This window comes from Pyrgilauda ruficollis, unplaced genomic scaffold, assembly GCF_017590135.1.
Source record: "Pyrgilauda ruficollis isolate IOZ18807 unplaced genomic scaffold, ASM1759013v1 scaffold27, whole genome shotgun sequence".
Lineage (NCBI taxonomy): Eukaryota > Metazoa > Chordata > Aves > Passeriformes > Passeridae > Pyrgilauda > Pyrgilauda ruficollis.
The window spans coordinates 2,970,241-2,997,133 of NW_024524044.1; the positions used below are offsets into that span (position 1 = coordinate 2,970,241).

Below are 26,893 nucleotides of genomic sequence, written 5' to 3' on the forward strand. Positions count from 1 at the left end.
TACACTGTCGAGGAAATTTCCACATCTAAAGGCTATCTTGCAAAATGGATGACGTTTCATTATTCTCAGTGGAAGTCATAATTTAGGTAATACTTTCTTCCTAGTATGGAAGCCATGTTGGGAGACAGGAGCTCTCCTGTTAGGACTCAGATCACAGGCTGCTCCTAAAGTCATCCGCTGGCTCCTCATGCATGGTGTAGGGGCCATTTTCAGAGCACCCTTCCCTGGTTTCCTTAGCACCCTTCCATGTAATACAGGGAAAATTAACTATATGCATTTTGTTGATTAGAAGATTTTGAAAAAAGAAATGAAAGGCGAGGAGAATGGGAGGGAAAACATGCTGTTTTCCACATGTGAGTGAGCAAATACAGAGTTAAAGGACAGAGTTAAAGAACTGTGATGGGAGGGTTGAGGAAGAAGCCCTGGAGTTTCAAGGATGCACACTTGAAAGCAGAAAGAGAGTCACAGTCAAGGGAAAAAATTTACTAAAAACTCATCTTGTGTTAGAAAAAATATCTGAGTGACCAGTATGCTTATTTTGCTGCTTCAGAGCAATACTAATTACATGCCTGCAGCTTGATGCCGTGGCTGTTGTATAACATTACTGCAGATAATAAAAGATGTTTGGCTATCCTCTTTCATTCCATTTGTTACCATATTTATAATCCTGCTTAAATAAAACCATAACTTTCTTCTTTTTCTATTGACACCTTTTACATAAGGATAATTTTTAAAATGCTGCAATTTTTAAAATCCTGTGTTACTAAATTGCATTTTTAACTTAATGTAATTTTTACTTGTGTAGGCACATGTAACAGTTTATGAACCAGTGGATCAAAAGTCAGTCCTGTGTGCTGCTTGGGAAAAAGCCAGAATGAATAAAACAATCATGTTCTCTATATTGATAATAATGTTCAGAAGTACAAATCTGAGGGAAAAACATGGAATACTTAAAATCTATACCAGAACTTGTGAGCATCTTTGAAGCATGAGTGTTGTGTATCAGGCTACACTAACCCCATTCTGGTGGTGTTTGTGATGCACAGACTCATCTACCTGTCCTGATATTGTCTCAGGTGCTAAAATATCCCCCAATGTAAATTAGCATACAAACAAAAATCTGCCTACAACAAAGTGGCTAGCACACTCCAGTTTTGCTACTGTGTGGATTCATGCTGCTAAAACCTTCTCTTAAACACCTTATTCTGTTATTTCTGGGCTGCTTTTCATAGCTTGTAAAGACAGGCCAAAAATCTGTCTTCATGCCATTTATGTAAATAGATAACACAAAATATTCTTTAGCCTATTGTTTTTACATCGTTGAATCACAATGGATCCATGAGAAACTTTTCACTGCAAAACTTAATTATGCTTTCATTCAGTGGCCCTTACCCTTCATGAACAGTTTCTAAACTATTGCAAAGTCTGTCTGTGCACTGTATTTGTTGAAGATCTAGCACAATGTGCTTTAATTTCTGATGGGAGTTTTTTCTCCTCTTTAATGGTTTCCTTAATAAAATATAAAAAAAAGAAAAAAATCTGTTAACAAGATCTGTTCCCCCTAATTGTTTCTGTATAATGCAATGAGCAAACATCTCACTGTGCTTCATGATTTTTTATGATTAGCTGTGCTAAGTGTCCTAAGGGCTCTTCTTATCCTTCCTTGTCTTAAAGGCCCTTCTACCTGAGGTTTAATAGACAAACTTCAGTTTGAAGGAGAAGAAGGGTTTTTGGCAATATAAGAGAAGAATGGCCCAAAATATCAAATATTTTTTACACATACACCAATGATCAGAAAAGTGCTGTGAGGGCTAACTGTAACTTCCAACAGTCCCTGTGATGTGAATGAGATGTGAAAGATTCCTCAAGGCAGAAAGGGCCTTTTTTTATTTCTCCTTTCCCAAGGATGGCCATTAATTGCTTCATCTCCCCCTCCTGCAGGTTGGAAATAATTGCATAATGATCACAAAATCCATTTTGGTCCATAACTTTGTTGTTCTTCTCAATCAATGCCTCTCCTGCTTCTTAAGCTGGGCTCCAAAATTTTCTCAGAACCTCAGACAGTACCTTCTTTCTCCTTGTTTTTTTCAAAATGTGCAGAGTGCATGAAGGATACAATTTCAGCCTGTACTCCCTGTACTGTGCTGGGATATTGTGTCTCTTGTCAGTCAGTCGGTGACTTCCTAGCTGGAAGCCACAGCCTTCGGTGCACTGCAAGTGCAAACCAGGGTTAAGTGCCTGGAGCTAGCCAAGCCCTTCCGAAATGTTCCTTAAAGCCAAAAAACAGTTTTAAAAGATGAAGACTGCTCTGAGAGGCCAGGTGTTAAATCTAAAATGCCCAGCAAGTCCAGGGATATCCTCAGTTCCTTCTCAGAGCAACCTGAGAATGGTAACCTGACTTATTGAGATACAGGCAGTCCTTTCAGTTGGTCTGAATTATTGTAATTTGCCAACAGCTCTCCAGTATTGGTACATGCAAAAATAGTATGAAGAAACAGCTCCTAACTCTGTATTTAAAATTTGTTTATGCATTTTGATTGTTAAAATCCAGTGAAAAATCTGTGGTCAAATGACTCAAAAAACTGCAACAGAAAATCATTGGTAGAAAATAATAAGTAAGGTGTAGAAAAGTCAGATAAAATGTCAAAAATCAAAGTAGAAACCTTCATTTAGTTTTACCGTCAAGGGTGCTTTTCTTAAATGATGTGGAAAGCAGAGCTATCCTCTTACAGGAAGTTTTTTCCTGAATAGTAAGGGACAAATGATAGAACTTGGCTAAACATGTGGGAATTGTGGGTTATATTATTTCATTTTTTGTACTTTATATTTAGTCATTTATCTTACTGTTTTAGCAGTTTGGACTTGAAAGGTAATTTGTTAGGAATTTTAAGCATTTTATGCATGCTAATCCCTTTTAAGATTTGGAGTATTACTTTGATCAAAAACTTTGCAACTCACTTTGCTTCAAGACTCACTTAGGAGCCAACTGGCAGAGCTAGGCATAGCCCTATTCAGGGCTATTAATATTTATCATTAATCTGATAGTAAGTTATTAAAACCCAAATGTCCTATTAAAATCTAACCATCCTGTATGTCTGTAATTTTTTTCTTGTTTTTTTGCTTTGGTTGTGGCATATTTTAAGAATGTAAGAATACTTTGGAAAGAAAACCAGAGAAAGTGTTCTTTGTGTTTCATTCATTGCAGTTTTGGACAGAGGCACCCATGGTTACTATAATGAAATTTGATGAAAATAGGTTTTGTTTCCTTTTTCTGAAAAAAAAATCTCTTTATACATTTGATGATACTTTAAATGATTTTATATGAGTCAATGTTTGTTCTATTAGGAAAAACAGAGGAAATAAATCTTCTACCAGAAAAGGAAAGAATTAATTCAGAAGTTTTTGAATATAAACAGTCTTCATTTCATTCTACTTCCTTGTAACAGTTACTTCTGTATATGTCAGGGCAGACCCAAATAATATTCCAAACAGACTATTTGCTGAACAACTCTATTGATCCCAACTCTGTCCATTTATTCCATTTTTTCATATCTCCACCTCCCATAACGATGAGATCCATGATATTACACTCCAGTTAATATTTCTTGATTACTTACAGTAATATATTTCCTTTTCTTGTTTCTTTTCCTTTTTTCTGTATCATGGGGTAAGAGTTCTTATCTAAAAACCAAAGCTTTGATTTACTCCATAAACATCTGTGTTTGGCATATTCATTGGAAAATGGATCTAGCTGTGATTTTTCTACCACACGATAGAAGCTTCAAGCTCAGTCTGTTAAGCTACTTTATTTCAGATAGCTACTTTGATGTTGAGATCTTACCTGATCTTGCGATTTAAGCTGTTCAGCTGTTGTCACTGATGTGGCATTTCTCTTTGTAGGTCTGATGGAGGCTTAGTGCCCTCAAGTGTGCTGTTTGTATTGATATTCATTGTTTTCTTATTGATCCAGTACCCACAAATAGAAAGATTTATGTATTCACTTCCTCTCTATTTCTCACCCCTTTTCTGAATTGAAGTTAAAGGTCTCCCCGACTGTCCTGGATATTTAGTCTAGGTGCATCTCCACACATTTCCAGGTTTGTCTCTTTCATTTTATTTCCACATTGCCAAAGATCTATAGTATGTGTTAGAGCACCCCCTGCCTACTGTTTCTTCTTTGACCACTGTGTGTTTCAAGATCTCATGGCAGAATAAATTGAAATGTGAGTTCTTGTGTTGAATGAACAGATTAAAAGAGCTGATGCTGTTAGCTCTCACTTGCCATCTGAGACGAATTTCAGCTCGGTGAGTACTTCTTTCCTGTATTAAGCAGTAAAGTAAAAGCTGACCACTGTGATCACTGTTTTGAGTTTCAACTGGACAGAGTAAGGAAAAGCTCCTTGCAGCAATCTTGGCTAGTAGATAGTAACCAACCAGCCCTGCTGTGACAAAAAAAGGGGTACGCTGATACACGTCTCCCTTCCAGACTACTGCTCCAATCTCCATCAGCATTCTGCTAATTTCTGAATATAATAGGCAAAATATGATTGCAAAAGGAAATTTGCAGAGCAGTAGGGATTTTTCAAATATATTGTGTTTCCATTACTCCCTAGTTTAACTCTCTTTTTTTTTTTTCCACAGACCCTTGTTCATTTGTTAATTCAATCTCTCACTTGTTGTGAAAAATTAATATTCAGGACTAGGTCACATATTACTTCCTATCAATACAATAGATGAGCTGTTGAAAAATTGGTTGTAGTTTTGTTGTTTTCTGTGGGAAAAATGGTTTTTGCTTGCATATATCATGATAGATTTTCCACTAAAATTTCTATTTACTAGTCACTGGTCCTGATGCAGGAAATATGAGGAGATGCAAGTCTCTATTATTGGGATTTCAGATTCAGCTATCATAATATTTTTTTTTCTTTATTATTTTTTTCATTATGAAACCTAACTGGAAACATTTCTTCAGAAAAGTGGACAGTATTTAGCAAGTAGTAACAGTGAATTGAGAGCGGGATCCTTGCAACATAAACCAAGCAGTCAGACATAAGAGAAAATGTGATTTTCATAAATAAAAAGATGTGTTCTGACTATAAAATTGGACACCAGAAACTTTTATCTGTTACACTGCCTAGCTGAACAGCTATAAAGTTTAACATGTAATATAAGTAAGTAAACTTGAATTTAGGATGCAGTTAAGAGGCTGAAGAGATTTGAAGGTCATGCCTTATTAGAATTGTCACACATATTTTTTTAGAAACAATAGCACTACTTGTTAGCCAGGTTTCTCACGTAGATTTGTATTTATACAGAATTTTGAAGCTTGAAGTATTCCACTACAGCTTTGTTTGTTATTCCACCTACAATCACAGAGCCCTGAGTTGTGCATTGTGCGTCAAAACATATTCCATTCTTTCAGAGTTCTTGGGGAGGAAATACAATGTAATTCATTATGCCCTGAAGATAAACAGTACCTCTTGACCTTTTCAAGAAAAGTTGCAATATTTTCTTATTCCAGAATGTAATATTGTACTGAGCCGATATCAATGTGATAAGATAAATGTTTCCTTTTCTAATGTAAACCAGAGTGCACTACATTTATATAAAAATCTTGGGGGATACCCAAAGCCTCCAGATAAAAAGGGGCAGCTTGGCTATTGTAGGTCTGCATTTTTGAATTCTCAGTCTCAAAGCACAAAGGGCAAACTGTAGCTAGTCTTGAAGACGATGGCCGTTTTTCAGAACAAACAGATTTTTGTGTTGCCCTGTTTAGGATTCTCCTAAAGAATTTTCAAGGAAATTTTAAAAAGTATAGAATTTGCTACCATTAAAAAGGAAACCAAACAAAAGCCCATAAAAATAAAGATTACGTGTCTTTCTTCTCAGTACTAGGATCTTTTGAGATGTCCCAGCAGAAGCCTGTGAGTCAGTGCTACTCTATGGGTAGTTAAATTGCTCTTTACAAAACTCAGTATTTCAGGAAATTAAATACTAATGAGAAGTATTGTTTTATCTCATTTCTTTTTCTGCATTTTCTGCTGTTGCTCAGAGCACAGTTTTCTTTAGTGTCTATTCTTTATTTCTCCATTGCATTGCACATGGCATGTTTCTGATTGATGAAGTCGGTTATGTGCAAAGGTGGTCACCACTGTGGAGAGGGCTCTGAACATGGCACTTGCAGCTTCCCTTCTGCCTCTAAGTCAAAGCCCATATTGAAAGGCAAAAGCATATTTGGCTTCATGGACTTAGCCCAAGTGTTAATACAGAGTCCTAGTCTCTTTCCTGGCAAATCTCTCTTCCAATGGCCTCATTTATCTTTATGTGTTAAATGCTTTTGTATGCAGGTCTGCTTATTATGTGGCATGTAAAACCCCTCTCTTATTCATGTGTATTCTATTCACAGAAAAGAGTGGCTTTAACTGCAGCTACTATTTTATATAAAATGACATGGTATATTTTAAAATCAGTTGATTGTTATTGCTTCTGCTATTACTGCATTTGGGACTTCATAGATATTCTGAATGCTTACTACTGTAAGCAAAATAATACTGTTGCAATACAAAGCAGTAACATATTTGAACCCCTTCAGGCTGAAAGTAAGACTATTCTAAACATACTAATCACAGCATATAAATTAGATTCAGCAGGGATTAAAATACAGGAGAAACGAGCAGTTAAGAACAGGGGTAAGAAGAAATGATGTATCATTCAGTCCATCTATTTTACTTATGTATCAGGTTAATAACTTTTTTTTAAACTTTTTGTTTATTATTTTTATTTGTTTAAACCTGAGGAAGAATCTTAAAATCTGAAGACAACATTCGGAAAGATTAAGGTCAGTATTAAGAAATTAGCTGCAAAAAGTTTTGAGGGAAGACTTTTAAGTTCTTGAGTGAAACAGAAACATGAGTGAAGATGAGGCTACCAGGTTGGGCAATATAAGGAAGCCCTTGGAGTCACCCAGGGAAGAACACAACCATAATAAAAAAAGGAAGTGTGACAGATCAGGAGAAAAAAATGTACACAGGTTTTTTTAGGGGGTCACATTGACTAGGACTTCAAGAAGAAAGGATTTGATTTTGGTTTGAAAACAAATGGTCTGTTCACCAGGGAACCAAGTACAATGTCTGAACTAGATATTCTCTACACTGGAAAATAACTATTTGTAAACTAATGAGGTTTAGAGGCAAAGACCTCAGATACTGTGTTAGCAGATGTGCAGTCATGCATCTTACATAGATACTGTTCTCTTTTGGTTCCCACATTTAAGACTGTGCTGCATATCTGCAGTAAAGACAATCCAAAATTTCTTCCAGCTTAAATATAGTTTCTAGAATATATTTTATACATATTTATTTATTTATTTATTTATTTATTTCAGTTTATGCAGTCTGTATTCCACAGTAAAAGAGCACAAATGAGCAGAAATGGTGTAAATAACTCAATGATGTTTACCACTCAGTCTGCTGCTTATCTCTTTCCTCATTGTTTGGGATAGTTATATGATCTGTATCAAATTCATTCTGCAGCTGTCAGTTCCTGCAAGCATATAAACAGGCAGGTAAGATTTCTAGAAGGCAGATGACTGCATCACTAAGACAACTGCTCTAATTGGCATAATCAGTACAAGAAATGAAGAGTAAAAGAACAAGAAAATAGAATTACTCTTGTACCCCTTAAAAGGAGGCAGTGAAGGGCTACCTTTTACTAGCTTCTGCAGCTGACTGTGCTGAACTTTCCCTGAACATTGAAAAAGTGCATTGAAATCTCCAAAACCATCCATATGGCATCTTCCATTAACATTAAGCAGAAAGTAAAGAAAAAAAAAGAGGGGGACTGTGTTGTTGTTCAGAAACGTTTATATCTGACTTGAGGATTCTACAGAAATGTTAGCCCTTGGTGGAAGGTGCCCCAGTCCAATTAACATCTCTTCACTGTCCATTCTTGTGTCTCGTGGCAGAATGGAGCTTGTCTGTGCCTTGAATTTTACTGTCCCCTTGCTTTTCTTCTTCACTAGACTGAAGGATTTGAAATCTGTTTGAAATTGGTATGCCTTTGGATATTGCTTGAAATTAGCTACACTGTGAGTAGACATGAGAGACTGACAGTTGAAGACATATAATAATCAGCAAGGGCAGGATTTAATTGCAGCTAATTTTTACTGGTTGAACACCCCTCCATATAAAGATATTTTATATTCAATTATATATATAATGTTCTGGACAATCAACATGTGGTAAAACTTAAAAGTGTAAGCATTTAATTTAACACAGATTTGACCTGTCCCTTTTTCCTTTGCTTGTCAGGAGCTTTTATTCCTTTCTGTATAGAAAATAGTTTCAGAAACGCAACTCTAGATACAGGACCAGATATATTCCCATGTTTGCTCCTACTTATTATTGGAATTTGAGGATGCATTAAAGGCTGTCATGTGAAATGTTGAATTACCTCTGTTTCCAAAACTTTATTTTTACTTGAGAAATTCAGGAAACTTGCTGAAGCTGTATTGCAGTGTGGGTGAATACATATGGCTTGTGACAGGTTAGATACAACACAATAATTTATGACTGTGTGAATATACATTGCTAAATCCCCTTCCTTTCTCTCAAGTAGAAACTTTCTTCTTCTTGTCTTTCATTTTTGATTTTTATAAAACTGTGTTGTTGTTGCTTTAGGTGCCATTGTTTTGTCTTCTTGTGACGCCTAGGAAAAAAATTCCAAACTGAACCAAAATCAGAATTCTGCTAAGCCATATATAATATGGGGTAATATTTTTGCAAAACTTAAAAAAATATGTTCCAGAACAGAGGTTAAATAAGTGTTTGCAACAGAGGCTTGTGGTTCTCAAAAAGGAAGAAATGTTAAGAAAACTTTGTCTGAAAAAACCTACAACCTGGAAAACAAATGCTCAGCTTGCTACCACTTGCATTTGGCAAAATATCAGAAATCACTTCTTCCAACAAATTTAATGATTGGTAAAGGTGAGAATTCCTGCAGGCATTGCTATTAGGGTTTTTTTGAACTTTGTTGCAAAATGTCTATTTGGAATGCTATTAATTCCCATGTAAATAATTTTAAATGGGGCTCTTGATATATCTTGTGTTGCAAGATGATGTAAAAGCTTGAGTGAATTTCATGTGTTCACATTTCAAAGAATGGGGCCTGTTAGGTCACTTTGGAGTCTACCAATGTTTGTTATGAAAAATAGACTATCTATACTACTTAAACTGTGTCAGACTAGTCAGAAAAACACTTTACACTTGCCTTGAAAATTAAGGATGTCAGTTTAAGTAAAATTATTTTTTTTTATTGAGTAGCATAGTCATCTCTAGTCACTCAAATATCTATTCTCAATTATATTGTGCTGGCCTGATTTTTTATACTCTCCTTACAATATGAGTCTTTTAAAATACCTTCTTGTTGGGAAGGAATTTAATTGCTCTACAACATTACTTCCATTGTTTTTATTTTGCTGCTATTCTCTTTGCACTTGTAAAAAATTGTAAAAATTGTCCCTAATGTACAATTTTTAGTCCTTGTAGTCCTTCTGTGATTCACTTTTTCTCTGTCTTTTATAGCAGTGAAGGAGAGAGGCCAGAATCTCTTTCTTCAGAGAGGCCAGAATCTTTCCAAATTCTGATGCAGAAAAACCTAAAGAAAAGTACTACTGATGATTGCATGTTTTTAAATACATTCCTAACACTATTCATTTTCCCAGTATACTTTTCCTGAAAAATCCCATTTTCATAGTATCCTTAAAATAAGCAAATAAAAGTATTCATAATATTAAAAAGACAACCCTTAAGTGCTTGAAGTTGGACCTTTTTACTCTTTTCACTTGTTTTTGTGCAAATACGACTGGTGATACACCAAAGCCTTTGCAATGCTCTCTGCCATCTGGTTCCAGAGTCCCAGTCACCTTTGCTGAATAACCTGCTTGCTCCTTTGCCAGTCAGATGGAGTTCAATCCCAGTATTGAGATCTGGGGCACTCTGGGAGTTGGTGACTAACCTGAGCTCTGGAAATTACTTATTTTAGAACCTTTGTCAAATTACATAACTCTGAATACTTAGTCTTAGGTGCCTAAACATGAGGATGAGAAATACTATCAACCATATTAGTATTTACAGAAACGATTATATGGTACTATTTTTGTGGATTTGATTGACGGTAACTCTGGAAACAGATGCTTTGGATTCTTTGGGGGTTTTGCCACTGCTTCTTTAATGAAGGAAATGAAAGCTCTTTATAAAACTGTGGCTGTTGTCAAAATTTTGACTTTCATCAGTAGAACTCATCCCAGATGCATAAGGTGTCTATATAAAACTGGTGCTTAAAACTCATCAGCAGAGGCACCATGGGAGGTTCAGGATGCAGCAGTTCAGAATGAAAGGAGTCTTGATTCCCCCACCCTGGAGTGTCTGCTCTTGTTTCTGACCACTTTTTTTTTTTTTCCCCAACCCGTACAGATATGAAGCTAAGGTTCTTTGACACTTTCACAAGCCATCCCAAAATCACAACCTGGCTGCTTCTGCCAAGAGAGCTCTAAAACAACATTCAACATTTGGCTCAACTGTTTTGAGCACATAGCCATGATCTTCACTAGTAAGTTAAACATATGATTCCTGGATACTAAACTGAGCAGTTGACACAGAGTGAGACACACATGAGCTAATAAGCATTTTAGTCCCCAAAACTGGGATAGCTGCACCCAATTCTGTAGTCAAATTGGTCCTTGGAAAAGTCTGACTGCAGAGCTGTGCCAGGGCATGGCTTGGGAGAGCATGGGTCAGCACAGGTGAAACATGATGACCAGAGCTGTACTCACAGCTTGCTGGTGCAGAAAATCACATTCTCAGTTTTCAGTGGTGAAGCCTGAGAGAGTTGGTAAAAGTGATATTGTCATCATACCTTTTTTTGTAATGCACTCCCTATGTTTTTTGTAACTCTATACATGAAGCATGCAAGCACACATGAAAGTGCTTGCAGGGTTCACGTCTTAGTGTTATTAATGAACCTGGGGATTGCTGGAGAAGAGGGTGCAAACCTCTGACATTCATCTAAAATCAAAGATTGTTTCACCTGCTGGCAACAGCTCTTTCTTCAGGTAGCAGCATAAGCCTTATGCCATAAACTGTGCTCCAGAAAGTATTTCAAAGCCATCCCAAACTCTTCACATAAAATAGTCTCTCTCCTGCTTTTATTCTTCAGTCCACTGTCCTATGGCACAAGAAGATCCCTGGGAATTGCAGTAGATGGATAGGCATTATCCAGAAGGCTTTCTCATAAAAGGCAAGGCCTTCTGACTAAAAATACTATAATACTATGATGTCTGTCTTGTATTTTTTCCCAAATCTCAGAGATTAAATTATCTATGTTTTATCGTGCAAAATAAAAAATCCATCTCTAATAGATTACATAAATTTTTTAAATAAATTAAAATTTACTGTAGATTGTAATACTGTACTAGTATTGAGATATCTAGTCAGGAATAGATCCATGTTTTGTGTGATACTTGAAACTCATGGTATCAAGAAGTAAGTATCTAGTAAGATAGATAAATGTTCACAGAGAAGATGCACTGCATTGTGCCTAGTAAATTAAATTAAAAGACATTGTAGTTACAGTGTGCTGAGGTTTAAAATGTAGCAAGAAGGAAAAAGAAAGTATTATGGGAAGGAGAATCTGGAAAATATTTCTAGGATGTGAAATCTGAACTCTGTGCAATGTGTAAAGAGGAGTGTCTTCAGAAGAGAAGACTAGTGACTGAGCTTAGACTGTAATAAGTTGATGACAAGACAGAGGACTGAAAAAATATAAGCTGATTATAAAGTTTTGATTTATATAAAGAATAGTTGATGGAATATATGGAGTAAAATTTATATCTAAACTTAATTTCCACCATATTTTGATCATGCACTAGATTGCAAATGCTTGTTTTATGTGCATGTTAGTTACAGTGATTATGTACTACATGCTGCATGGTTCAGAGGAAATTTTTACAGTCTGATGCCAGAATACTGATGTGAAGTACTACATATGTTTGGCACCAGCATATCTGGGTGTGTCTGCTTTTACAAATGCATTTAAAGGTGATAATGCCCCTGAGCATATTTATGATTATAATTCCTTGATTAGCTTGCTGTTTAGGAAGATTACCGTAGATGCCAAGGCAGTATAAAAAAGGATCATTTTTTTCCTGGGTGAGTTTGATGAAGTGTGATAGAAACATCTACCTTTTAATTCAAATGTCTAACCTGTTGCATTGCTCATGCATATTACTTGGGAATTCTTTGCACTGTTGCTGTCAGTTCTCCAGCACCTTAATGCCCTGGGATTTGCAAAATATTTTTATTCCTCTTCTGCAAAACAATTTTAAGAGCTTCAGGTCTTTTCTTTTTCATCCCTACAAGTTTCTAATCATAAAGAATATACTTCCTACTAGATGTCCTCACAAGGACTGAAACTGGGCTGAGGAGCCTGAGGACATTTGCCTGTCTCTCTATACTTGCATTTTAGCTTAAAATTAAAGTTCTTTGTCATTTCACTCTTTTTGCAATCTTCATTCTTAAAAGTCCCTGAAGTGGAGAATGCTTTCTCAGTAGCAGTGCTACACGGACTGTTAGGGCTACCCTTCAAAATATACAATTCACTTGCCAACTACAGCAAGAACCTAAACATTGGTATTCTTCAGAGGCAGAAGTCTGTGTGTTGGATTGTGCCTGCCAGATCATCGCAAAATGCACCAAAAAGTTAAAAGGTAGATGAGCAGTCCAAGAGAAGAGCTGAAATTGTAATAACTCAAGGAAGTCAGAGTAGATCGCAAATGCAGATAGCACTTATAAGTTTTATACAAATATATAAACCAATTTGTGGTCATGAAACAGAGGTTCCTTTGCCATCTCACTGTCCACACTTAGTATCAGATTTTAGTGCTCAGAATTATTCCAAAGAGTTTAGATCAGACCTTTTGTTTTCATCACATTCAGAACTATTGCCCAATGCCAACGTTGATAAGTTTAGTGTCTAGAAATGGGCTGCTATTTACATAATTTATTTTATCTCATATCAAGACAAATTTTTATTGGTTTGTTTGTTTTTTAATTGCAGACCAAACTCCTCTTCTGTCTCCAAAATATGGTTTCTCAAAAACCTTGAAAGATTGCAAATAAAGTGGCTAATGTTATTGACTGTTTACATTCATGTTTATTGTTTCTTCCCCTAATCATTCTTTTATTGAATATGTTCCTGTTAGTTTAGTTTATGTTAACTGTAGTTTCAGAAAGCATTACAAAATATCCATAAGAAAAAATAGAAAATATGCACAGTAGTATTTCAGTTCAGCTGATTTACCTTTAGCAATATAGACCAATTTTTAATGTGGTTGAGATTACATAGTGACTTTGGATCAAATTAGTTCATTAAAAACATGGCCAAAAATGGATCCATTTGTTTTTGTTTTTTTTTCATTTGTGAGGATGTCTGACTTAAGTTGATCTAGTGGTGCTTTGGACCTTCATTCTTGCCTTATTTTTCTCTCTTCTCCTTAGTTCTCCATTTCAGCCACACATCTCTGTTGTTTCTAGCAAGAATTGTAATAACAAGAAAGTCTTGGTTTTTTGCTGCTGTTGTGTCCATACTTGGAGGTGAGGGCACAAGAATCCTGATCAGAGGCTCTGACTGCAGTAAGGGCACGGAGCATTTATTTCTAAGCCATCTCCTGTTCTGTATACACTATTTCTCTGTTCAGTCCAAAATTTCAAGGATAGTCTCATAAACACAAAAGTGGTCATGTAAGGTCGAAAATTCCAAAGAGCAACTCTGTATGTGCAGCTCTTGCTGATCCTCTGCTAGCTCACCATGGAAACAAACCATGCTGGAGCTTCATGATACTCAGTTTATGAGAACATGGTGTTATTTGAAATGTAGCAAGGTGTTAGACATCACAGTAATCCGAACTTGGCATGCTTTCACAGGAGCCACACAATCAAATAAAACAGGGCTGTGAGACACTTCTAAAAGATCTTCTATGTCCCAGAGCAGAATTGGTGCTCTTAACTGTTCGTTAAGATGCTTCTTGAACAGGTTAAGGGATAATGATTTTGCAGCATGTACACAATTTATTGTACTGCTCCACTACTCTTACCATTGGAAAGTTTCTTCTTAAATTTAATTAAGTCTCCCTGGATTCTATTTAAGGCCATTTTTGCTCATGTTTCCCATGGAATACAATTAATTTGTTCTGTGCAAGAACTTGCTGATGACTGTTACCTCTTTAGGGTTGGTGTTTATTCCTGACTTCTGCTATCCCATATGTTGGATGTTCTCATTGACATCATTATTACCATTCTTATCTGGCTACTGGTAAAATGATCCACCTCTTTGAACCATTGTGTCCCAAGCTGGGTGCATTTCACTGACTGAGTCTTTAGAAGGTTGAGGGAAGTAGAGAAAATACCAGTTTTGTGTTGCACTTCTATTTTTATATCCCAGTTGCTTTTATCATAATAATATGACAGGTTTTTTTTAATGTCTTCAATGCATGGTTTTCACCACAGCTATGTGTATTAAATTTAAGATTTCTTTAAATTATGCTCTTGTAAGAACTAAAAGTCAATAATTAGCACTATTAAAACTATTTTAAACATCCTTGAAATTTAGTATATCAAATGTGAAACCCAGTCATGACCTTTTTCTTCTCCACTGATAATCAACTGGATATTTCAGTAATGGCTTTTGTGCCTTCCTCCCATACACTAAAAGCTTGATATGACCATCGTGATAACATTTCCTTTCATGGTTACAGTCTCACTCATTCCTCTGGATATGGATTTGTAGGGACACGGTAAATCAAATTGTTATCATTCAAATATTTGGAGCCCTTTCAATCAGTGGCTCTTCAATGGATATGTAATTTCTCACACTTGGATTGGCTGAGAGAGTTTGATTAGTACAATTACTGTAATTTTATTTAATTTTGGTACCATGTAGATCCATTTTCTTTGATGGGTAGTTTTGGTTACTAGCTTGCAAAGAGGGTATCCAGATGAGGAATCTGTGCTTCTGATACTTGGTGTCAGCACTCCTTTGCCAGTGAGTGCAGAATGTAATTTAGTTGAAAATAAATTGTAAAGATAGACATATTTCATTCTGACTTTTAAATGGCTAGGGCTATTTTAGGGTAAAATTGTTTTGGCATTTGTTCTTCACATGTTATTTTACCTCTCTGTATTGCTTAACAGAATTAATCAGTCCTCAGATCTGTCCTCTCAAACTTGAGATTCTATTCTGGGAATCTTGCTGATGGACAGAACAAAGTGTTAGAGTGCATACTTCCTTCTGGTTTGTATCTACCTCACTTCTTGGTTTAGTTTATGTCTTGGTGATGATTTTTTGTTAATAATTTGATTAATAATCTCCCTGTTTAATTCAGTGTCTTTAATTTTAAAATTTCCTTTCAGATTTCTATCTCTTAAAACTCTTGCCTTCTAACAACCTTCTGACAGTTGCAATGCTTCCTTTGATATTCTGTTTATTTCCACTCCCAAAGTTGCTCCAAATTTTGTTCTTAATACACGTGGGGCTGCCCTTGATTTAACTTGCATCAGTTCCTTTCTTATTTATAAATTATCAAATCATCTGTTATTCTACCTAAGTCAACACTGCTTTGTTTCTGACTGCATTAATTGAAAGTAGGTTTCACAGCCAATAAGGAAATGTCTACAGTGGACAAACTTGAAAGAAGGTGTTTTTTAACCAACTCCTTTCAAATCCTATGTATGTATTCTACCTACATGCATAATATTATATAAACTTAGAATAATTTTAAGGATTTTTTTATTTCTGGCTTCACACATGTGATAGCTGCATTGATTTTTTTTCTTTGCCTGCACACTTAAATAGCTTTTTTATATCAGTTAGCAAATTTTCATTGGAAATAGATCATACCGGTTTTCATGTGGAAATTTGGTACGTGCCACCATTGCCACATTTTTTTCATGTAGAACTAAGAGATTAGCTCTCCTGTTTAACTATTACATGTCCCAGTCTTTTGAAAATTACATCTCATGGAAGACTATAGCTGTGTCAGAATATTTGTGAGCTTGGATTGCTGACTTTTTAATGTGTGCACTGTTTTGTTGGATTTTTTAAAAAAATTAATAAATTCAGTTAGTCACTGTGTAATGTAGGGAGCAGGAAAGAAGTAAGAGTAGATTGTTTACTTCTGTGTGTACAAAAGGAAAGTTGTGTTCAGGCATGTGGGATGAAAGAAAGGAGACTGTCAGGTTCAAGCACAACTTCGGTGTTGTGAGCTCCCATCTCTCCTAACCCTTGACATTTGCATTCTTCAGCTGGTTTGAGCTTTGGAGAAAGCATTTGGATTTGCTGTCAGGCACCATGTTAAGTGTGGTCTGACATGGAGCCCTAGTGACCAATGCAGTCCGTGGCTACAGGGGAGACATTCCTGCTAATGCTGCCAGGAATTGAAGCATGTAACTGTTATGGGTGTTTTGTTTCTAGTTCTTGGTCAGTCAAATAATGGGCAGGGAAAATTAAAGAGTTGTTTTTGCAGAAGTCTTTAGAATCTGTTAAATTGGGTTATCGGGAGAGGAGCTAAATTGGTTTTATAAAATGAAATATGTAAACTGCTAATTCCTAGTGCCCTGTATTTATTTAACATCCTTCACACAAGAAAAAAAAGGAAGACACTAAACAAAAAAACCCACAACAAAACAACAATAACAACAAAAAAAAAAAAAAAGCCAAAACAATTAGAGTGAAAAAAATCTGGTAATTAACTATTATTTTTCACAAAACTAGTCTAATTACAAATCAGTCATGGTGAAATGAAAGGTCAATAACTACAGATGCATAATTTCTCTCTGATAGATTGCTGTTTGAAAATAGGTTTATGAAAATTATGTGATTAATTTCCTTTTATTAAACAGCATTATAAGACTTCATGTTGCATTTATCACTTTATTACTATTACTTTTTCTCTTCAACTGAAAATTAATCCTGGATAACATCAGCATAGAACAGAAGCTCAGGTAGATTGAGGATCATTTCTTCTACTGACATTTGTGTTGCAGGGAAGACCACAAATCTGAATCAAAATCAGAGCCTCAGTATAGTGGAACTGGCAGTATCAGCCTAAGGAAACAAACCACACACACACACACCATCACCCTTGCTGCTAAACAACCAACCAACAGCAAAGTGCTTTTAGTCCAAGGAAATGAGAGCCATATCCAGAGATATTCTTATGTTTTCTGAGCTGAAACACTTGAGGAATGTAAGTATGTAAGTTAAATTGTGATCCAGAATGTCTTTTTCTACTTGCCCCCAACCCTCAATGTGCTCTGCTGTTGTATTTTGAAATTCCCCAGGCATGAAGAGTTGCTGTTCTGAGCAAATGAAGAATTTTTCCAGCCTTGGAAAGCTGGGCAGCCTGGGGATCCAAGCAATCATTTGCACAAATGCAAGCCAGGCAATCATTTGCACAAATTCCTGTAGTGTTAATGTAGCAGATATTTTCAAACACATTCAATGTTCACTTAATCTCACCCTTACGGTTGGGTCTACTACCACATTTGGTGGGCACTCGCACTTCTTGTCCTCCTGTCTAGCAGCTTGGTGGTAGGAGTACTTGGGATTGTAATACTGTGTCAAAGACTGTTGCCTCTTCTTCTGGAGCATAACATAGTTTCAAACATTTGGATCTCTTTCCGGTTTGTGTTCTACTACTAGGCAAGGCACCCTAATCTAAATTTAGAAAAGAGAAAAACCTTTTTTTTTCGCTTGAGTATTGGCGTAGTCCCATGTTGGGTTAATTGAGTGAAATCCTTCTTATGGAATGTCTAGTTTTTTTTGTGTAATATATTACTTGAGATTGGTGCCAACAGCCTTAGCTATCTGGTCTACTTCTATAGGCAAACACTGTAAAAATTGTTCAGTTTATCTCTTGTGGGTAAAATCAGGCAGGTTATGTGGCTTGGATTTCTGTTACATACAGGTGGCTTTCCGATGTGGCACATTTGTCCTCAATTTTCTTTGTGTGGCTTAGAGAAAAAAGAGTGTTTTTCACTGGGGAACATGGGAGTTTGCTTTCTCTATCAAGGCTTCTGGAGAGACTGCTGCTGGAAAGGAGTTGGATCATCTTAAATTCAAGATTCTTTGAATAGTTCTAGCTGCTTTGCTACTCCATTTGGAAAGATTATAAGATTCTGTGCTGCTGACTGACTCTGATATTCATTAGAGAACTTTCTGGGCAAACACAATCAGTGAGAGACAAAGGTTTAGCCACATCATTTGAGTGCTGTTAGGAAGACTTAAACAATGTTGTCTTTCAGTCACTATCTTTTGAGGGTTTTGTACAAATATGGGTAATTCTGGGATTCTTGTTGGGAGCCAGCCAGAGAATAGCCCCTGAGCAGGTTATAAAGGGTCAGAGGTTCTCCTGAAGTGTTTTTTATAATAAATGTAGCTGTGTAATCATTTGGTTAAGTTGTTATTCAACCAGTGCAGAGCAGTCTTTGGCCTTAAATCCAGCTTAGCATGTTGATATGTTTCGGTTGCATAGTGCTACCAGTGAGATGACTCTTGCTTGACATATTCAGCCATTTGGAAACTTAGATGTTCAGAAACTTATTTTACTTTCAGCAGGAATGTTAGGGTATGCAGTCATTTGAAAAAATAAAATAGGTATTCAGAATTAGGAAAGAAAAGAATCTGGTCGACTTCTGGCAAATGTTTTGGTTATCTGCAGAGTATACACCTCTTGTCAGTATAAATAGGGAGTGCCTGTATAAACATTCTTGTTTCGCCTGTTCCACATAATAGTTTCTTGTATCATATTTCTTTTGACCTCACTATCTGAAACCAATTACAGGGGATCCATTTGGGCTGCATCTATTTTCATAAGAAGCCCAGGCAGCAGTGTTTTTCTCAGAGATGAATATCAACATCAAATATCCTTCTGAGTGCTTTGTTATTTATGTTTCAGAGAGATTTTGTAGCCTTCAGCTCTCAAGAATGTGTCACGCTGTGCTGTTTATACATTGATGATATTAATGGGCATAGATGTCATTTTTCATTTTAACATCTCAAATGCAACAGGCTGATAGGTTAAACATTCCTGGTTTTAAAGGAAGGATATGAGTGACATCTGTTTCCTAAAAATACACATATATTTAATTTCTAAAAAACAGAGTAATAAGCTTACCATCTTTAGGTGACAGCTTTCACTTTATTAAAGTGGTAAAACTTTAAAAACAATTTTGAATCACACTTAGATCAAACAGAAGGGTTTGAAATACAATATTAAAGGAAGTTATATCTCCTAGTAATATTGCCAACAAACAGCAAAGTCTACCACAATTTATCAACTTTAATAGTGTGAGTTATATGCAATTATTTTCATTTCTGTTCTGCTTGTGTTTTAGCTATGCCAAAGCTTCATAGTAAATATTAAGAAGTACTGTTCCCAATAAATATTTTACTAGAAACACAGTGAGTTCTGGAAACCATATGCCCAAATTTTCCTTCCTATATAGCCATTACTTAAAACATCATAATGATTTTCATTTATGTAATGAAAATAATTTCTAATCCTCAGTTCTTTTTATTGATTTTGTCTACATTGGATTTTTTAAATGGTTTTACTAATTTAGATAATTAAGGAAAAGTTCCTACAAAATTCGAAACAAGTGTTATTGGGAACTAGATACAATTTTGAGTGCCCTAGAATCTGTTCTTTCTGCACTTTACTTGAGGTGGGACTCAACATAAATTTGATTTGTCAGATTTATAAGCATCTGTTATTTTGTCTTCATTACACTGTTTTTAGATCACGAGTTATTGTCAGAGAAATTTATAAATGATACATGGGATGGGTGTTTACTGGAAGTGTAGATGTTAAACTACAAATTTTGTAAGATACTTTCAATTTGTCAATTTGTTTTGCAAAGATTCAATAGCAGCAAATGAATTTTTAGAGCTACTATTTTATAGTCTCATGATCTTCCCTTATGAATAATGTCAGTAATAATGCTTTGAAATTAACAGTGTTTCTGAGAGGTTGTTTACCATGTAGCAAAATGTAAAGTAAAGCAGCACACTTGGAGAAAAAAATACTGCATGTTGACTGCTCTAAGAACAAAGGCTGACAGTGATTTCTCCTTATGAGTTTTAAATCATCTCTGATCTCTTGAAATTGTTTTCTGTTCTTCTTCTATCTCCTGTGTTTACAATAATCTAAACTGCCACAATAAGATCACTGAAGTATTCAGGTAGTCATCATTTATAAGACATTCTGTATTAAAAGATAAGCCTTTACTCCTTTAGAGATATCCCAACCAGCACATATGAATCAAAATAGTTTAAGGAGTAGAGCCTTTTATGCAAGCATATCCTGTTGTGCTGCCTTGCTTTTTCATGAAGTGTGACTCTTTTTGTAGTTAGCTGTAGGAAGTCATACTTTCTTAGGCTCATTCCACAGGAGTATGCTAGCCACAATTTGAAATCAGTCTAGATTAAATCTAAGCTGCAGCAGACTATGATTCTCTAATTTTCAAGTACTGTAAATGTACAGATTTACGAGATACTTACTTGCTTGTTTTATTGTATTGATGTGACGACACTGCTGCTGAGGAAGATGGATTTCTGCAACTGCCAAAAATAAAAGATTATTGTCTTTATGGTTTTTTTTTTTTTTTTTTCCATTTCCTCGTACTCCAGATCTCTTCTCTCATTCTCCTGGCAGTATCACCCCAAGTGGTGAGGTTAGTTTTCCTCTACAGTCTCTCGTGAATTCAGGAGTGCAGTAGTTCTCTTGCTTTCATTCAGGTTTTCCCTTTGGAGAGCACTAGAGATTAAGGAATACAAATTTGCCACATATCTTGTGTTCGTGGTTTTAATCTGTTTTTGCTTCAACCACTGCAAGAAGTTGGGAGCAAATCCTGGTGCCCCTGAAATCAACAGATACATTTAACTCTGATCTCAGGCAGAGAAATACTGCATAAGAACTGTGAGTGCAGAAGAGATCATGCGCCCAGTGGTTCCTTGGTAACAAAATATTTCAAGTGCGCTTTTAAATATCTTAACTTTTGCTTAGTTTTGGCAGAGAGAAGATAGTTCTGTGCGTCTCATTGCTTAGGTTCAGAGGAATGTATATTCTTTGTGTAGCTGACCTGTAATTACTTGAGAATTTGATGAAACAATACAGGGATTGTTGTGGGAATGTCTCCAAATGTTAAAAGTCTGCTCTGCAAACTTTGTACCAGGGCCTTCTATGGGGAGACAAATCAATGTTGTTAGGAGATGGTACTAGTGCATTCACTTTGTTTACTTTGGTTTTCGATGTCTGCCTGCCTTCTCAGAAAACTTGCTTGGAGCCAGACTGTAGCAGCCCTCTCTCTGTCTTTTCATAATTGATCAGGGGATGACTGCCTTCCCTGAGGGTTAAGACGTGGCAACTTTTTCTGTTTGCTCAGCATCTCAATGCAGTAGTTCAAACATTGTTCACACCAGCTGGCAGTGTAATGCCATATGCACATCTTGTCAAAGCAACTGTTGTCATGGATACTAGAAACTATCTTAAAAACCAGCTCATTTGAGGCTAATCAAAATTGTACCTTTCTTTATCAGTTGAGAGTCTTTATTATTTTAGGGAACATTGATCAAATGGCATTTGTTGCAATACATTCCATCTACAGTAGGTTTTAATAACAGAAATAATAGTGTGATGTATTGTAAAGCTATAACTGCTATTTATTGAGCTGATTTTTCAAAGGGGAAAAAATGAGTTCTCCAGGTAGTTTCAGTGGAAATGTTTTGAATCACGTTTTTTGGTTTGCTTTTTTTTAAATTTCTAAATAAGTACCACTTTATAGCACTTGACGTTTAACAAATAATTTTATAGGGAAAAATAATATAGATTAGCATTCTTTGGGTAGGTAGAATGTTTGTTTACATTTCATATGTTTAACTGTATTTGGCTGAGTTGGAATGAAAACATAAAATAAATGAAAACATCTTCTATTTTGATTGGTATACTGTCATCCCTGAGCCTGATCTGGTTGGTTGAGTAATAATTTCTTTGTTCTCTGATGTTCCTAAGAATGCAAATTAAAACCACTCATTTTTATTTGGCATTAAAACTGTACTCTTTTTTTTTTTGTCAAAGGAGAGGTTTCTCCTTGAATTGTAAGTACAAAAAGTGTTTTTAATCTTCAATGAATATCCTTATTAATTCACTTTCAAGATAATCTGATGTTGATTTGTCAAATTTAATTACAGCTTCTGGTAACACTTGAAGTCTACTTGCTTTTACTTCAAATTGTAATACAAAAATGCAAATTGAATGATAATTTGCAAGGGAGTGGGCATTTTAGTTGAACACTCAAAGACAAGTTCCTTGTGGAAATGAGGCTATTGATGCAGTTTATGATTTTTCCTCTTCAAGCACTTCAAACAAATTAACTTTATTTCCTGCAGGATTTCATGTACATCCATAAATTCTAGTGAAGTCTTATATATGTACTTTCAGAATATTTTTTTTAATGTTTCAAATAAAAAAAAACCACAACCCTGAAGTCTGAAATCTAGCAAATACAAATCGAATAGGAGGGGATTTTGTTCATTCAATTGGACTTTTACCTAAAATTAGCAATGAGTAACTGATTTCTTTCTAGGAATTGGTTGAATTTATTTACTTTTTTTTTTCTTTTTTTATTTTTTTTTTTTTTTTTTTTTTTTTTTTTTTTTTTTTTTTTTTTTTACTTTTAGGCACTCCAGGCAGCAAGGCAGCTGCTTTTACAGCAACAGACAAGTGGACTGAAATCTCCTAAGGGCAGTGAGAAACAGAGACCGCTGCAGGTTAGTAAAGTCTCCTTGCTTTTGGGACCTTAATGTCAGGGAAGAGTGCCGAGCTCGCTGACACGTGAGGGGTGTGTGGCAGTGCCTGTCCCTAACGCCGTGTGTGTGAATATTCACATGCTGCTGGCTACAGGCTTCTTGCTGCTGACTTCACAGGGAAAATCACTGTAGGATACAAAAGCCTTTTGTGGCTGTACATGCTTAAAAGGTCTGAGACTAAGTCTGAGTTCAGTAACTGTGGTACATTAATTCTTTACAGACATGTTACAAGACTGGTATGTGATTTTTATATGTACATGGTTTAAATTGTAAAAACATGTTAAGACTAGGAGCAAAATGGTATCTGTGAAAAAAAAGAGAAAAGCTAAATACCTCACAGTTACTATACCTAAGTGACAGAGAAGTGTTCAGAAACTTACCAGCACAAGTGCATGAAATTATGAAAGCTGCTTCTGACATTTTAGAAAAAAACATATGTCATGAAATGTCACATTAGGATGTTGTTGGGCTTTAGATTGTGAATGAGTAAACAAAAGTTCTGCTATTGAATAGTTATTTTAAATGCATTAGTAAAAACATAAAGAGAGTTCTATTCCTAGAACATTTTATCAGTATGGTATTTTTATGAGGTATTAATCATTTATTCCTAATGCAGAGTTCCATATCAAATTGTATTCTGCTGACAAAACTTGTTTTCTCTTGTATATAGACCAAATATGGGTGCTTAACTGCTGAATTACATTTTATAGCAGACAATTTTATTTTATTCAGGAAATTAAAAAAAGTATAAATCCTACCATTCTTTTCCTCACATCTATTTTTCTGGGTGTGCATTTATTCTCTCAAGACTGCCCCTGTTTTCTGATGGAGTAGGGTGTTTTTATCTCATTTCTAGTTTTTGTCATGCATAATGGAGGACCCCAGGCACTAGAATGTATTTTTTTTCTCCACCAGGGAAATGTTGTGAAATTTGTTCACTTGTGCAGTTTCTGAATGTGATTCACATTGTCTCCTTTTCTTTGTGAAACTTAGTAGAGCAGTGTTGGACACAGCAAACAGCTGATCAGCTCTCTTCAAATACACTTTTAAGGTTTTATTTATTTGCTCAGAACCAAACAAGAATTTAGGAATATGGCTAAAGAAAATGGAAAAAAGGAAAGCATGACATGATGGCATCCTGCCATACTGTAGTTGTAGTCCATTCCTGGCTGAGGCTGAGTCCTGAGACCCTCTCAACTTCCCGTTCTTTACCCTTGACTTTGCTTTGTAAATGCAAATTCACATTTTTGTATCAAATAACTTCTGCACTGAAGGCACATAAGAGTAGCCATAAAGGTAGAAGCGTATGAACTATATGGGTTTTTAAGTTTTTAAAGTGGAATTAGTGACCTTGAAAGGTTGAACCATGCAAATGATTGATTTAATGAATATTGTGAAAGTGCTTTATTCTGCTAGCTCGTCATTCTGAAAGATAACATGGTTTGTATAAGAAGTGTACAAGATCCATCCAGCCCTGTGTTCTGTCTCTAAATTGGCTAGCACCAGGCAATAAGGAAAGTATATGAAACAGGCATGAATAGTGGTATTTTCTCAGTTTTTCCATACATTTTCCATATTTTTTCTCACTTTAATCCTCCACCTTTTAAACCAGCATGGACCAGGACTGACTTCTCTTTTCATGTTCTCCACCCATTCACAAACTTTCTTTTCAATGTTAAAGAAGTCTGGGGGTACACTGTTTGTGGTAGGCATTGATGAAATGATAGAAAACCATGTTTGGAGGCAAAGACAATCATACACAGAACCCAGAGGATGATGAGATGAAGAGAGAGTCTTGTGCTTCCATGCTTTTAAAACACTAATCATGGCCTGGTGCCCTTTAAATGCTAGGGCTTGATGTGTTGGTGCTGTATCACTTGTTTCCCAGGAGGCATCAGCATCTTTTGAGTCACACTTGAGAGGCAGGAAGAAGAAAATAAAGCAAATAATTTTATTTTCACAATTGTTTCATGCTTTCTAAAGTCTAGTTTATTGCTTACGTTTCCAACTTTTTCTTTCATCATCAGTGTGTACGTAGTGTCTCTTATTGGCCTTGAACACTTCATTTGGTTCATTTTTAAAGGAGAGGAAAAATGGAATTTGCTCCCACAATTTGCTTTTATGTATCAAATACCACGTAAATTCAGGTATGAGCGCAAGCTACATTTTAATTATGTTTTTTAGTGAAAAGGATATATAAAGGACGTGAGTCCTTTGAGCTTTTCTATTTCTGTCTCTTACTATTCATTGTTCATCATGTAGTGGGAACTCACATTTTGATCATCGTGTTGCCTGTTTGACCAAATACTGTCATAAAATTGTACAGCATTATTATTTTCTTATGGCAAATTTAATGATAACTTTAGCCAAAATCTTCTAGCAGTAGAAATTGCTAAACTTGTATAAGCTTTATAAGACAAAATTGAAGGTTATAAGGCAAGAATACTTGTACTTGTGTTTGTGATTGAGAAAACAGACTTCTCCCAATATTTTTAAATACTTTTAAATTAGTGCATATCTAATTTCCTCCGTTTCAGAGCAATTTACTAATCTGGCAACTGTGGATATGTTAAAATAGATTTATAAATCTAGTAAAAATGCAGTAAAACCTTTAAAACTAGCTCACACATCTGCAAACAAATGTAGCTATTAGGTAAGCCTTGCCGTGCATCTCGTGCTCTGTAGTTTGATGTAAACTATTTTATTGTTCCATGAGATATAGAGGAAAAAAAATAGTAATTATTTTAGTGGCCATCTTTTTTGGGGGAAAAGTAGCATATGGTGTTTTTATGTATGTTCTCTTTGTTGTTTCATAATGCATCAAGTATTTTAGTGACTTGCAGCACCTACTAGCTAATCAGCAAGTTGAAAGCTGATTGAAGAAACCTTCAAATTTGTGTCCTCAACTTTGCAAAAAAGAGGGTATTCGGTAAGTCATCATGTTCTACTGTGCTTTACTGAGGGGATGTCTTTAGGGGAACTGCTGAAACTTTCCTGGAATAACTTCTGTCGTTTGTATCCTCATGAAAAGCCTTTACAAATGTATCACAAGCTATGTGATCTACTGTAAAAGTGCAGAAGTTTTTGTTTTAGTTTCTAGTGCAGAAGTTACATTTACTAGTAGTTATCCTATATTTTCAGGGACAGGAGGCTTATATTTAGATTGTGAGTTAAAAAAATACCTGTAAAAATTGCAGTTTTAGATAGATGCTTGTCTTGATGTACTATTACTTTCATTTACATTTGTCTGGGTTTCACAGTGCAGATGGCATAACCATTAGCATGTCTTATGTAAAACAGAAGAAGAAAAACATCCTTTTTGACAAGCTTGAGTACCAATTGTGGTAGTGATTTTACTTTCATGTATAGATATCTGAATAAATGTATTTGAAACATGTTTATATATGCCATTCATTACACTGATGCACCAATTGAATGGATCCAATCAGTACATACATTGATTAATGACATATTGCAAAATAGCTGTGGAGAGTTTGTGATCAGAGTTCAGGGTAATGTTAACCTGAATATGATGAGATAATAGCATTTACTATTTTACTGTGCATCCAGTAAAATATTGCTGTAGTAAGATTAAGTTTTTTGTAGTACCATTTTTTGCTTCAGAATATTTTTCTTTTCTGTAGAATTGGTTATAATGGTAATCCACGGTGAAGCTTACTAATTGCTTTCAAGGGTTTCTCTCCTTATCACCAAATTTCCATAGTAGGCATAACTGGAAAAACAGTCACCTTGGCTCTTAGAACATGTAGTTCCTTCTCCTAGGGCAGACAGTCACTGTCCTTAGAGCCACTGAAGAACCTGGTGTCATCTAGCTTGAGTCTTAATACTGGCAGCTTTATTTTTATGTAACATTTACAGTCATGAGCGGGACTTGAGATTCTTCAAGAGCTGTGAGAGCACAAGCATAACCCAAAGGTAAATGCTGTCAATTTTCTGCCATTGGTGGGTATTC

At 35.6% G+C, this 26,893-nt stretch overlaps 1 protein-coding gene across 2 annotated transcripts in view; it reads left to right on the top strand.

The window, feature by feature from the left end:
* The window catches only part of FOXP2 (forkhead box P2), a 403,242-nt gene that overhangs the window by 258,527 nt on the left and 117,822 nt on the right, over positions 1 to 26,893 (top strand). For both annotated transcript variants that reach the window (XM_041471468.1, XM_041471467.1), the window contains exon 5: positions 22,792 to 22,881. In XM_041471468.1, coding sequence (XP_041327402.1) covers positions 22,792 to 22,881 — 90 coding nt within the window. The remainder of the gene's footprint in view (positions 1 to 22,791; positions 22,882 to 26,893) is intronic.